The sequence below is a fragment of the Chiloscyllium plagiosum genome, unplaced genomic scaffold, assembly GCF_037043375.1.
Source record: "Chiloscyllium plagiosum isolate Xiang-an unplaced genomic scaffold, Cpla_swu_hap1 HiC_scaffold_11, whole genome shotgun sequence".
NCBI lineage: Eukaryota > Metazoa > Chordata > Chondrichthyes > Orectolobiformes > Hemiscylliidae > Chiloscyllium > Chiloscyllium plagiosum.
In genome coordinates this window covers 15,223,259-15,237,567 of record NW_028270149.1, presented here as the reverse complement: position 1 = coordinate 15,237,567, position 14,309 = coordinate 15,223,259, and the positions used below count along the sequence as shown (strand labels likewise).

Here is a 14,309-nt window from a genome sequence, read left to right as displayed (position 1 = left end):
GGAATAGAGAGATACGCATTGTGTAAGTGAAGATAGTTTTAGTATGGAAGGGCAAAATGTGTCGGCACAGGCTTGGAGGGGCCGAAGGGCCTGTTCCTGTGCAAAATGGTTCTTTGTTCTTTGTTCTAAGTAGTTTCTGATGCACTGGAGCCAAGAAATTCTATGCACAGATACAGATCAATTGCAACAAGAAATTGATTGGTTTATGGACTGGTGATTAGTTATCAATGACAACAGATCTTTGCCTGGCAGCACCTGGTTGATTGGTTCTCAGGTAACTGAATAGCTTAGGGCAAAGAACACTCTACAGGGAGAAGTGTTTTGATCCCCACCAACACAGGATCTGTTTCTCTGTTCTCTGCAGTTAAAACCTATTTTCAATGTATGTGTGAACGTAGGTGTGTGCATGTATGTTTTTGTGCGTGTATGTTTGTGTCTGTGTGTGTGTCTATGTCTGTGTTTGTGTCCATGTGCATGTACTTATGTCTGTGCGTGTGCGTGCGTGCATTTGTGAGTGTGTGTGTGTGTAAAAAGAAACTTTCTTAAGATTACCAGTGTATTAATTTGTAGTGTTAAATGCTGATGGTTTATAACTGATTACCTGTTGCTAGTGTCTAATTACAGGTAATGATCGTAATTCTAGTTAAGTGCAGAAACCTGGTCTCTGGTTGCTATCAGCCTGAGTCTGGAAATCAGGTAAATTGAGGAATCTCAAACACTTCAACTTTTATGACAGGTCTGGAACAGTGGGGTTCATTTCCAAAGTGGAAGCCCAGTGACATCCTCCAACAGAGCAAAGCGCCCCCTCTGACGATTCTCTTGTGTCACTCACAGTCATATAGCTCATGGAGAAATATAATGATCACCATGGCTGGCATGGTTTCTCTCTTTGAGGGCAGGCAGATCGTTCTGTTTTCACTGTGTTGACCTTTTTCTCTCTTGCCAGCTATTGGTGCACATGTGCAAGTCTTATCTTGTCTTGTGACTGTGCTGTGTTACACATACACATTCAGATTCCACATCATGTTGCAACTCCTGCCATTTGGAACACTGCTTCAACAGTTCCATATTGCAACCTGAGCATTGAAATAGGCAGGTGAATTAACCCAGGCAAAAAAAAAGTTAAAATGCTGAAATAAATTCTCCCAGATAAAGAATCCAGTAGACAAGGAAGCGGTAGTCATTGGAGATTTGCAGAAGTTGGTGTAGGTTAACACCTTACTAGACGAGATATGAGAGTGGTTCAGAATCAATCACATTGTTGAAGTTCTGGAGCCATATGTAGGCCAGACTAGGTAAGGATGGCAGATTTCCTTCCTAAGGAGCAGATGAGACTTTTACAAGAATCTGATATAGTTTAATGGTCATCACTACTGCACTGGTTTTTAGTTCCTGCCGCATTTATTGATGCTGATGCATGGGGCCTATGCATTGCTTTAAATCACACATGTGCAGATTTCAGGAGGAATACAGCTGTAGTGGGGAGGAGGGAGAAATTGGGTCGGGGTCAGTTGGAGTGATTGGAATGGGGTGGGGAGGGATAAAACGGAAAAGTGTAGGAGTCAGACAGAGAGGAAGAGTTCCTCCCAGCTCCTGGGTCCACTTTGGGTCACCCCTCCCAGGCCTTGGGCTCTCCTTGTTGATCCTGCCCCCTCATTCCGATTTCTGGGCCCAATTCCCATGTGATCCAGGATGTCTCCCTGTGACTCTGTCCCCTCCACTGAAGCCTGGTTCAAAACCATACATTCTTCCCTCTTCACATGTCATAACGTTTTTGTGTAAAATGTCACATTGTAAAATCACCATTTTGACATCAGTGCTTGGAACTGTGCGTTCCCAATGAGCAAGCATATGATGTTGCCTGCAGTTGTTGGTGTCAGCAAACACTGCCTCTAATTCCAGGTATATGCTGCTGCGTTTTGATTTATTCACTCATGGGTCTGGGTGTCACTAGCTGGGCCAACACTTATGGCCCGTCCTAGTTGGCCTTGAGAAGGTGGGTGCCCCTTTTAGCACTGCTGCAGTTGTAATAAGACTTCCTCGCTTCTACATTCTGTGTCCTGGCTAATGAAGATAAGCGTCGTGTGTGTCTTCTTCCCCATCGCTGACACCTTAAAGTAGGTGAAGCATATTCCTTTATGGAAAATGCAGCTCTGGAGTAGGATAGGAATTAGGAGACTGATTTCACATCTCTTCCAGTTACAAACTGTGATGGTCGAAAGTTTTGCATCAATTGATTTTGTTAAACCTTATGAGGTGAGGTGATTCAGAGGGAATGCTGTGTCCCACCTTCATCTTACCTCCTGGATGTAAATCACCCACAAGGGACCTTAAGGAGGCAAACACATAGCATCACCCCTCGACTTTCTTAAAGTGCTTTACTTTAATCTGAAGGCGTATAATAAATGCTCCTGTCAAGCTCTTTCCCATTCTGAAAGCTAAAGCTAATTAAATTTAAATAATGCTGTTAACAGGATAGTGTGTGAAAATGTCCCCCTTCTTCCTTCATCCCTTCATTAAGCATCAATTTGTGTTCACCCAGTTATGCAATCTGATAATACATTTGATGGTCGGAAGGGGGAGAAAGATTGTGCCTTTATATTCCAACATGTGAAGTGACCTACAGAGTTTCCGGTACTGTATTAGGGTCACCCAAAATATCAATAGATTTTGTTTGCTTACTTCCACTTGGCATTAGATCCCTGTCAGGAATGAATAGTTTGTAACCATAGTGCTTCTCCAAGACATCTGGCAATATTTCCAAAGCAAATTGCTCTTCTTCCCTGTTTTCCTGGGTGAGTGAGGCAGGGTCAATTTTGGTATATGACAGATATGCATCATACTCTTTATTATCTGGAATGATAAAAGAAACAAAATACTGTTAAAATGACGACAGAGTCAAAACTCTCTTTCAATGTTAAATCTAGAAGGCACAGCAGCAATAATTTAACTGTGATAGATTGAAACACATGACTGGTGTTAAGCAAAATGCTATCATTATTGCAGGTGAACAACAGCCCATGGCAGTTCAACCATGTCCACTGCATCAGGTCAAGAGAGTGCTTTACTTTGGACAGATTTGATTCAGAATCAGTTTCTTTTTGATTGCTTGGGTTTGTGCATGCTTAGCCTAAAATAAAACCCTGTGGCTTCTACCAAAGTAAGTGAAACTCTGCAACAATCAATCGTACATTGCATGTGACCCTCAGTCACATAGGCTTGGACAATGACAAGCATCTCAATATCAGAATGGGATAATTAATGACTTGAAGCTCAGCATTGGGGTTTCTTGTCAAAAAAGAAACAGCAATAGAATGTAGGCACCACGAGATAGGCCATCGCTTGCCTTTCCCTAATTGTCCTGGAGGGGGTGGTGGTGAGCTGTTTGTTGAACTGTTGCACCCACAGCCATGTTAGGAAGGGAGTGCCAGTTTCTTGACCCAATGACAGTGAACGAATGATGTTCAATGAATTTCTAACCAAACCCTCTAGACCTTAAGTTTCACAAGTTAAATATTTACCCCAAGGAAACTGCTTTCTCTGTACTGTCTTATTCTCCTTTCGATGGGAGAATCCATACTTGCTTTTGACCCCAGTCAGGTCTCCTTTAACTTTAAACTTTAAATATCTGGCATTTCTAGGCTAAAAATCAACTCTAAACTAAAAGCAGTCCAATGATTTCAATGTCTACTTTCTATTGTAAACTCCACAGTATAAACAAGCTATCTTCCATGAACACTCCAGGGGACAGCCACCTTTTCTCTGAGACATTCTGGATTAGGTCATGGTCCCAGAAGGACTCTCTCTAACTTTATTTTTATAAAACCTTCGCAAAAGCAGCTAATGCCCCAATGCATTTAGAGATGCACCATAGAAAGCATCCTATCTGAGTGCATCACAGCGTGATATGGCAACTGCTCTGATCAAGATCACAAGAAACTACAGAAAGTGGTGAACACAGACCAATCCACTGTGCAAACCAGCCTTCCATCCAGTGACTCCATTGATATTTCCCGCTGAATCAGGAAAGCAATCAACATAATCAAAGATATCTCCCACACTGATTATACTCTCCGCTGCCCTCTTCTGCCAAGCAGAAGAAATAGAAGTTTGAATACGTGGAACAGCAGATTCAAGAACAGCTTCTTCTTCATTGTTATCAGACTTTTGAATGGACCTCTCAAATGTTAATATTGATCTCTCTCTCTGCACCTTCTCTGCAGCTATAACACTGTATTCTGCAATCTGTTCACTACCCTGATGCATTTTGTGTGGTGTGATCTGCATGTATAGCATACAAAATACCATTTTTCACTGTATCTAGGCGTATGTGACAACAATAAATCAAATCAAGTCAAAGACCTTCCTATAAACTCCTAACCTGCATTTTCCATAAGTTGGGAATGGAGCCAGGAAACCTGGATGGTCTTCTAACTGTTTTGGCCCCATCTAACTCCTTGCCTGAACAGATTGAAAAATTAAGCCTCCAACGTTAGTGTACAGAGACTGAATAGTGAGGTACCAGGGTCGGACTGGGGTGAACAAGGTCAGAAGTTACATGACACCAGGTTATAATCCAACAGGTTTATTTGAAATTACAAGCTTTCGGAGCACTGTCCCTTCATTAGGTGAAGTGCAGGGAAGCGCTTCAATCAAGCTTGTGTTTTCAAATAAACCTTTTGGACTATAACCTGGTGTCATGTGACTTCTGACCTTGAATGGTGATATGGGAGCTTGCAAATCTTGAAAGAAGTGCCCGTGGTGATACCTCACAGCCAAGTATTCAAAATAAGTCATAACTTCTAAATTTCTGTCCGTATTAGAAGAACCCACTAGAACATAGAACAATATAGTACAGAACAGGCCCTTCGGCCCACGATGTTGTGCCGAACATTTGTCCTAGCTTAAGCACCTATCCATATACCTATCCAATTGCCGCTTAAATGTCACCAATGATTCTGACTCTGCCACTCCCACAGGCAGCGCATTCCATGCCCCCACCACTCTCTGAGTAAAGAACCTACCCCTGACATCCCGCCTATACCTTCCACCCTTCACCTTAAATTTATGTCCCCTTGTAACACTCTGTTGTACCCGGGGAAAAACTCTCTGACTGTCTACTCTATCTATTCCCCTGATCATCTTATAAACCTCTATCAAGTCACCCCTCATCCTTCGCCGTTCCAATGAGAAAAGGCCTAGCACTCTCTACCTATCCTCGTACGACCTATTCTCCATTCCAGGCAACATCCTGGTAAATCTTCTCTGCACCCTCTCCAAAGCTTCCACATCTTTCCTAAAATGAAGTGACCAGAACTGCACACAGTACTCCAAATGTGGCCTTACCAAGGTCCTGTACAGCTGCAACATAACCTCACGACTCTTGAATTCAATCCCTCTGCTAATGAACGCTAATACACCGTAGGCCTTCTTACAAGCTCTATCCACCTGAGTGGCAACTTTCAAAGATCTATGAACATAGGCCCCAAGATCCCCCTGCTCCTCCACCGTACTAAGAACCCTACCATTAACCCTGTATTCCGCATTCTTATTTGTCCTTCCAAAATGGACAACCTCACACTTGACAGGGTTGAACTCCATCTGCCACTCCTCAGCCCAGCTCTGCATCATATCTAAGTCCCTTTGCAGCCGACAACAGCCCTCCTTACTATCCACAACTCCACCAATCTTCGTATCGTCTGCAATAGTTAATGCAATAGTCACTAGTTAATGTTAATTTCAACTGAAATACCAGGATAATCTAATGAAATGCATTAACACATATGAAGGACCATTATTTTAATGTATTCAGTGTTCATCTGCTAATAGCTACAGCAATAAATTATTGGATTAAAAGGCTTGAAAGGGAAACAATAAATTCTGGTGGGTTCAAATGGGTGAATGGAGGATTTATGATTGATGCTAAGAATTTTCCTTCACAATAGAATGATCAGTACATGGATTGAGTTTCTTTGGAATCATTTAACAAAGACATAAATGACATGAAGTACATTATAACTGGATGAATGAGTTAAATTAATCAAACAACCAAAAACCTGTAATAGTTCTATATTACTCAAGCAAACAACAATTACCAAGTGATAAGCAGTTTCTTTAGAGTGCGGGTGTGATTAGACTACTAAAATCAAAGAAATTGACAAGACTAATATTGAAAGTGATTAAATACTGTTCGAAACTCCAGGTAGGTGTCGCTGTGATAGAGTTTCAAGCTCATTATGCCAGTGTTTGTGAGTTTCTGTTCAACTTAACTTTCAAATTAGAGTTGTCACCATGAACATAAATAAATTGGGGAATGGAGAGTCAGCTACAGAATTGTGGTCTGGGTTGTAATGGAAAGAGACAACTAAAATAAATAGTGGTCTCAATTCTGAGGAATGGTCACTCAACCCAAAACGTTACCTCTGATTTCTCTCCATAGATGCTGCCAGACCTGCTGAGCTTTTCCAACAATTTTTGGTTTTGTATAAGTTGGTGGTCTTCATGTCACAAAGCCAATATAATTAAAAAATTATGACTATTTCGATCAATGGCCCTTTTAATTACAGTTGTAAAACTGGACAGCTACTAACAACAACATAGAGCATTTATATCGTATCTACAATATAATAACCATCCCATGGCACTTCCCAAGAGCAGTGCAAAGCAAACTATAACACCATGCCACATAAGGAAATGTTCGGACAGATGACCAAGAGCTTGTGTCAAACATGTAGGTTTTAAGGAATGTTTTAAAGGAGAGAATTGAGGAATGAGATGGAGAGATGTAGGAAGGATGTTCGAGAGCTTACAGCCTCAGCAAATGAAGGCACAGTCATTAATGTTGGAGCAATTCATCAAGGATGCTCAAGATGCCAGAATTAGGGGAGCCTAGATATCCCAGAGAGTTTACAGATCTGGAGGAGATTAAAGACGGATAACCAAGGTTCTTCTGTATTCCTAAATATTTCCATTGGGAATCAAGTTGACAATGAAAATAAAGGATAGTCTGAGGTTTCTACTCCATCACTCTCTTCTGCAAAGAATTTTACATAAGAGCATAAGAACTAGGAGCAGGAGAAGCTAATTCAGCCCCTTTGAAATTGCTCATTCATTTAATACTATCATGACTGATCTCATCTCAGCCTCAACTCCACTTTCCTGCCCACTTTCCATAACCCTTCAGCCAATCACTAATTAAACATCAGTCTAGCTCCTCCTTAAATTTATTCAATGGTCCATCATCCACTGCACTCTGAGGTAGTGATTTGCACAGTTTCACAACCCCATGAGAGAGGTCATCTCTCCACATCTCTGTTTTATATCTGCAAACCCCTATCCCAAAAGGTCTTATGAAGAGAGGTTGACTAATCTCGGACTTTTCTCTCTGGAAAGAAGGAGGAAGAAAGGTGACCTGATCGAGTTATATGAGATAATGAGAGGAATGGATAGAGTCAATAGCCAGAGACTTTTCCCCAGGGCAGAATTGACTGACATGAGGGGTCATCGTTTTAAGATTAGGAGGAAGGTATCGAGGAGATGTCAGAGGTAGGTTCTTTACGCAGAGAGTTGTGAATGCATGGAATGCGATGCCAGCGATGGTGGTGGAAGCAGAGTCATTGGGGACATTTAAATGACTGCTGGACATGCACATGGATAGCAGTGAATTGAGGGGTGCGTAGGTTAGGTTCTCTTATTTTAGATTAAACATAATCCTTGGCATAATGTGGGCCGAAGGGCCTGTTCTGTGCTGTACTTTTCGACGTTCTATGTTCTGTGTAAAACTTTGACCTCTCATTTTAGATTGCTCCATATGAGAACATTTCCTCTCTATGTCTATTTGTCATTTCACCTTTCACATCTTAATTAGATCTCCTCTCATTCTCCTAAACTCCAGAGAGTAAAGCGCTAAATCATTCAATCTCTCTTCATAAGGCAAACCCCTCCTCTCTGGAATCAATCTAATAAATCTTCTCTGAGCGCCTTCCAATGCAACTACATCCCTTCTCAAGTACAGACACCAAAATTGTAATCAATACTCCATACACCGTCTTACTAATGTCTTACACAGTTGCAGCAACACTTCCCTACTTATATACTCTATTCTTTTAGCCATAGATGTGAAAATTCAATTTTGCCACTACTCCAAATGCTCAATTGTATTAGTAAACTAAAGCTCATCAGAAGCCCCACATTCAGGTTCAGGCTTCAGTGCTGACATCCAGACTTCTGTCAGTGCTACAAAAGTATTGAGCTGCCTTCATCAAGAGCACAGTTCCTTTTCTCCACCGCATGGAGTGGAAATTGCTTGGCAGTTTTGAGTGCGAATGGATCAACTGAAGTAAATGAATAAATTGCTGTCTGAAAATCTTCCGAAATTCAGCTCAGTTTGAAGCACTGAAAAGAACCTGTTCTCAACGCAATAAGGCATGGGTCACTGGAGACAAGTGAAAGATTATCTGTATGTACTGGTTACACACATTTCCAAATCACTGTCCTGGAGGGACACGAGTAGGAATGGAGTGAGGTCAAAGTATTAAAATTTAACATTGGTGCCTGTGATAACACTGACAAGGCCCATGGGGAATTACTAATTGATCTCCTTCTGGAACTCGATGAGTATGAGTTCGCTTGGTAATAAGCTAGAACTCATCATCCGAGTCCTTTATAAAGCAGTCCCAGTATCTTGTGGCACAGTGATATTGTTCTTTCTCCTGAACTAAGAGATCTGGGTGCAAGTTCCACCTGCTCCAGAGGTGTGTGAAAACATTTGGAACCCTCTTGTGGTGCAGTGTCCCTACCCCTGGATTCGTAGGTCTGGGTCCAGGTCCCACCTGCACTAGAGGTGAGTGAGAACATTTCTGATTAAGTTGATGAGAAAAATATGCTATTTTTAAAAGAAAGCAGACCCAAAGGGCTCATGTGGCACAGTGATAGTGTCCCTACCTCTGAGTCAGGAGACCTATTCTGGTCTCCTTCCTCTCGGAAAGATGTTGTGAAACTTGAAAGGGTTCAGAAAAAATTTACAAGGATGTTGCCAGGGTTGGAAGATTTGCGCTATAGGGAGAGGCTGAACAGGCTGGGGCTGTTTTCCCTGGAGTGTCGGAGGCTGAGGGGTGACCATATAGAGGTTTATAAAATTATGAGGGACATTGATAGGATAAATAAACAAAGTCTTTTCCCTGGGGTCGGGGAGTCCAGAACTAGAGGGCAGAGGTTTAGGGTGAGAGGGGAAAGATATAAAAGAGATCTAAAGGGCAACTTTTTCAAACAGAGAGTGGTACGTGTATGGAATGAGCTGCCAGATGAAGTGGTGGAGGCTGGTACAACTGCAACATTTAAAAGGCACCTGGATGGGTATTTGAATAGGAAATAGATATGGGCCTGGTGCTGGCAGGTGGGACTAGATTGGGTTGGGATATCTGGTCAGCATGGACGGGTTGGACCGAAGGGTCTGTTTCTGTGCTGTACATCTCTATGACTCTGTATGTAACAGTGTCTCTGCACAGGTCAATTAGAAAGGATAAAGCAGAACCAGGTGGCAGTTAATATCAAAAAAAAAGTAACAGTGATTTGGTGATGTGAAAAAAGCTGTGTGTGAAAACACTTCCAGATATAATGCAGACCTAGGAGATCCTGTGGTACAGTGCTAGTGTCCCTATCTCTGAGTTGGGAGGCCCAGGTTCAAGTCTCACCTGCTGCAGGAATGTATCATAACACATCTGAACAGATTGATTAGAAATATCTATAAAGCAGACCCAGTCCTGGTGGTGGTTAATAGATGGAAAAGCGAATACTATAGTGATGTGGCGATGGGGAAAATAAAGAAATTCCACTGAGTGTAAGAGCATTTCTGGTTACAGGAGAGAAAAAAAAAATGAAGCAGAGCCAGGGATGGATCTGCAGAACTGGTTGTCCCACATTGGGACTAGTTCATGTACACCTGGAGGATTGGCTGTATTTTGGTTTTCAGCAATAACTGATGTTCCCTTCCAGTCCTGCTTCCTCAGTTATTACATTGACAGTACTAACGAGTACCAAATGGTTTTGGAACGCAAGCATGAATAGCATAAAGTCAAATGGAATGTGAAAAGCTAACCTAGGTTTTCATATTTGTACTTTGCCTTTGGTTTCTATTTGCTATGTACTCCACCTGTTACAACACAGGGTAAACTCCCCCTGCTAATTTAAACCTGCCACACAGATATGATTTAGCCTATGCTGTAATATGTTAAAATTTAAGAAGCCAAGAACTATCTCTTTCAAGTAAATATTAACAACTTTTAAAAAAAAATCTAATAGAGAATAATTAACTAACAACTATTTACAATTCTTTCTCAATTCTTTTACTTTCCCTTCTATATAATACTGGCCCAATAAAACCCCTGATTAAGGTTGACCAAAAAATTCAAATTTCAAAACCAGCCAGCTGTCGAATCTTCTCTTTGTATCTTCCTCGGTCTTCTTTTCTTGTTCTCAGGCTTTCTGTTTCACAGGTCATTGATAGATAAAGGTACTTTAAGACAACTATTCTGCAGGCGGACTGCATGTATTGGTGGCTAGGCTGTTCTCCTCCAACTGTTCAGTTTTTCCTGGTCTTATAGTCCAAAGCATCGGATCGTTTCATTGGTTTTAAAATTGTCAAAATACCAAATTCAAACTTGATTGGGGTTTAGTATCTTGGGGCATTATTTAAATTGTCTGGCCGAATTTGAATTTGTTTTTGTCTCATAGCAACCGAGGTACTGCTAGCTGCTGGACCAAATGTTATATTGTAAATTCTCCAGCATTCTGTGTGCTTGCTGAGTCCGTCAACTCTCTTAAAGTACCCCTTACACCTTCATAACACACCCAACCTACTCATTTTTCTAAGTAAAATCTGTTTGTATCCTGATCACTTAAAGAACTAACATATCTAAGCGACCTTAATTCCTTTCATCTTTAATTTTGTCCAGTTGTATTTCTGAGGCACCCCATGATCAGCACAGCACAGGAATCATTTTGCTCTCTCGAATGTCCAATCATTTTTTAACCTATATCCTTCCTTGCAATCTTCAGGTTGGCTCCTCATCAACATTTTCCAGCTTATCTCTTTTGAAAAAACAAATGTGATAAAGCTGTCATGGTCAAATAGCTAATCCATTTGTCATAGAATCCCTACAGAGCAGATAGAAGCCATTCGGCCCGTCCAGTCTGCACTGATTCTCCAAAGAGCAGCCCATCCTGATCCATCCCCCTGTCCTATCCCTGTAAAGCTACATTTCCCTGGCTAATATACCTTGTCTGCATTTCCCTGGACACTTTGTGCCAATTCAGCATGGCCAATCCATCTTACCTGAACAGCTGGCCACTATTAGCAATTTAGCACGGCCAATCCACCTGACCTGCACATCCTTGGATTGTGGGAGGAAACTGGAGCACCTGAAGGAAACCCACATAGACATGGGGAGAATGTGCAAAATCCACACAGACAGTCACCTCAGACTGAAATTGAACCTGAGTCCCTGGAGCTATGAGGCAACAGTGCCAACCACTGACTAGTTAAAGCCACCTTTTGATACCCACTAAAGAAAAGAATATCATAAAAGTAGAAGCAACATAGGATTTGTCATCCGGTAGATTTCTTACCTATCATGTTGGACTTAAACCACCTCTAACAGATTAATCTTGAAATGTAGTCCATGGTACATATGATCTATGCAATGTCCAACTTGGTAAGTAACACTCGTGCTACACAAAAACCAGGCAATGACCTTCTCCAATAACAAACAACCTAACCACTGACCTTTGACATTCAATGGTGTTACCATCTCTAAATTCCATGAACCCCTACCCCACCCCAACAAGATCCTGGGGGATACTATTGATCAGAATGGAACTGAAATTGCCATATATATATATATACTGTAGTGAGAACAACAGGTCAGAGACTGGGAATTCTGTCTCCCTAATCTTCTGACTCCCTAAAATCTGTCCATCATCTCCAAGCACAAGTCAGGAGGGTGATGGAATATTCCCCACTTGCCTGGATGGGTGCCATTCCCATCCCAACACTCAAGAAGCTTGTCACCATCCAGGACAATGCAGCCGCTCGATTGGCACCACATGCATTAACATTCACTGCCCCTTACCACTGAATCTCAGTAGCAGCAGTATGTGCCATCTACAAGATGCACTACAAAAATTCTCCTCAGCAGCACTTTCCAAACCCTCTACTCGAACTACCATCTAGAATGATACATGCATCTTAACATCACCATCTGCCAGTTCCTCATTAAGCCACACACTATCCTAACTTGGAAGTATATCGCTTTTCTTTCAGTATCCCTGGGTCAAAATGCTGAAATTTCCTCTCTAAAGGGCATTTTGGTCCACTTACATCACATGCACTGCAGCGGTTCAAGAAGGAAGCTCATCACCACGTTCTCAATGGCAACTAGGGATGGGCAATAAATTCTGGCCCAGCCCGTTATGCCCACATGCCACAAATGAATGAAAAAGAAAAATTCTGTTGTGCTGCAAAGGAATGGAAAATTTCACCCTAAACAACAAAGAAACTTCTAGGATCATGAACACTTATTTGAGTCACCTGTTCATAAAAGGCTGGCAGCTCAGTCTGAACACGTGACACTCACAAAGACTAAACACATTCCACAGCGAGACTAAGAAACTAATTTGAACTTCAATGACTGTAAATTGTTGGGATTCTGGAGGAGAAAAGTCATTCTCTGGCTGCCTTGGCAGGATTTGACTCAACAATCCATAGCACAGCCTGATAATAAACAGCAGCAGAACTTTGGCTTGGTCTCTTATGCACATTCCCTGGCAGGTAAAAGCAGGTGTATTGTTACCAGCTGCGTGGTGCTAGAATCGTGTCGACTGGCAGCTGAAGATGTTACTATATGCAAAACAAACACTTTTTTGAAGGCCTGTGCAGTTTTATGTAAAAACTCAACAAAAATTGACATGATGAGAGGCTAGTTTGCCTCTTTGTTTTCTGATATTTGCTGATTTAATTTCAGTTTCCAAAATGAATGATCTTTTTGCCTCAATCTACTGTTCAGTGAGATCTGCTGAAACAGGACTGGTTACTTGTGCCAAAGCATATGGTTTAATGCACTGACTGCGAGCCTGCCTCTGAATTTCGATTGCGTTATTGTTTAGCTTAACCTGATAAAGCAGTGTCTTCAGCACTTCAAACGAGAATGTCCAGTTTAGCCCTATGAGGTTTAAGTTGTTCTTTTTTAAAGGAATTTGGACTTGTTTGGCAAGCAGTCCTTGTAGAGCATTTCTGATATCCAAAGTAAATGAAGGTCATACATTAAACATACTAACGAAGACATTCAAATTCTTGGATGCATACAGTATTTTTATAACCTTTGCACCTATTTTCTTATGACACTTCAGTGTGCAGCGTTGAGTCACTGTGAACAATGTCATGGGAAATCTGCTAGCATTATCAAAAAGTATTGAAGTGTTACTGCAGGTACTATTGCCTTTCCGAATGAAAGCCTGTGGAACAAATCAGCAAAGAAACAAGATCATTCTCCACTTTCAAAATCAGGGAAGCACAAGAAATCCTCTGGATATCTGTAAATAAATGATTTGACTGCATTAAAAAGCCATCTACTGTATAATAGAGTTTATGTGTCCCATTTCAATTCTAAGGGACGTTCTTATTAGCTAGCATAATTTATCACTATTTCAATTAACATGACTAATTCTTCAATCATAAAAAATGTGGGTCAAAAGAATAAGGTAATAATTTGCAGATGGGGACATGTTATAATCAGGCATAAAAGCAAAATGTCCCCACAGTTTTCACTCCTTAAAGCAGAAACACCTCACGAAACATTTACACTGATCAGCAATCACACTTACTTTTTGGATCTTGTAACTGTTGGTCACTTTCAGTGTCCACGTGTAAGAGGAACAAAAGTACTTGACATACAAAACAAATCAAATAGAACTGGCCTTAAAAATAACTTAAAATCTTATCTTGTCCAAATAAATGAGTTGCTGATCGAGGTGTCGTGCAACAAAATATGACACAACAGAAAGTGATTGTAGTGTGATTAGTGTTATGAAAAATATGACAGCAGCATATGGTTAGACATTTTGTTAAATTAAAGTACTATATGGTATACAGAAGCCTGGCAAGAAACCATCTATTTTGTTGAATGGAACATTTTAACTCAATTGTATTTTCAGACGAAGAGTGGTTACTTGAATGCCCTGGGAGGGTTTGAGCTTGCAGAAAAATAAAATCACAACCATAGCCTCTAATAACCAAACTCCAGAAGAAAAAAAAC

At 41.1% G+C, this 14,309-nt stretch overlaps 1 protein-coding gene across 1 annotated transcript in view; it reads right to left on the bottom strand.

Moving 5' to 3' along the window:
* il1rapl2 (interleukin 1 receptor accessory protein-like 2) overlaps positions 1–14,309 on the bottom strand; it is a 1,049,350-nt gene that overhangs the window by 26,730 nt on the left and 1,008,311 nt on the right. The window contains exon 10 of the mRNA XM_043705153.2: positions 2,683–2,853. Coding sequence (XP_043561088.1) covers positions 2,683–2,853 — 171 coding nt within the window. The remainder of the gene's footprint in view (positions 1–2,682; positions 2,854–14,309) is intronic.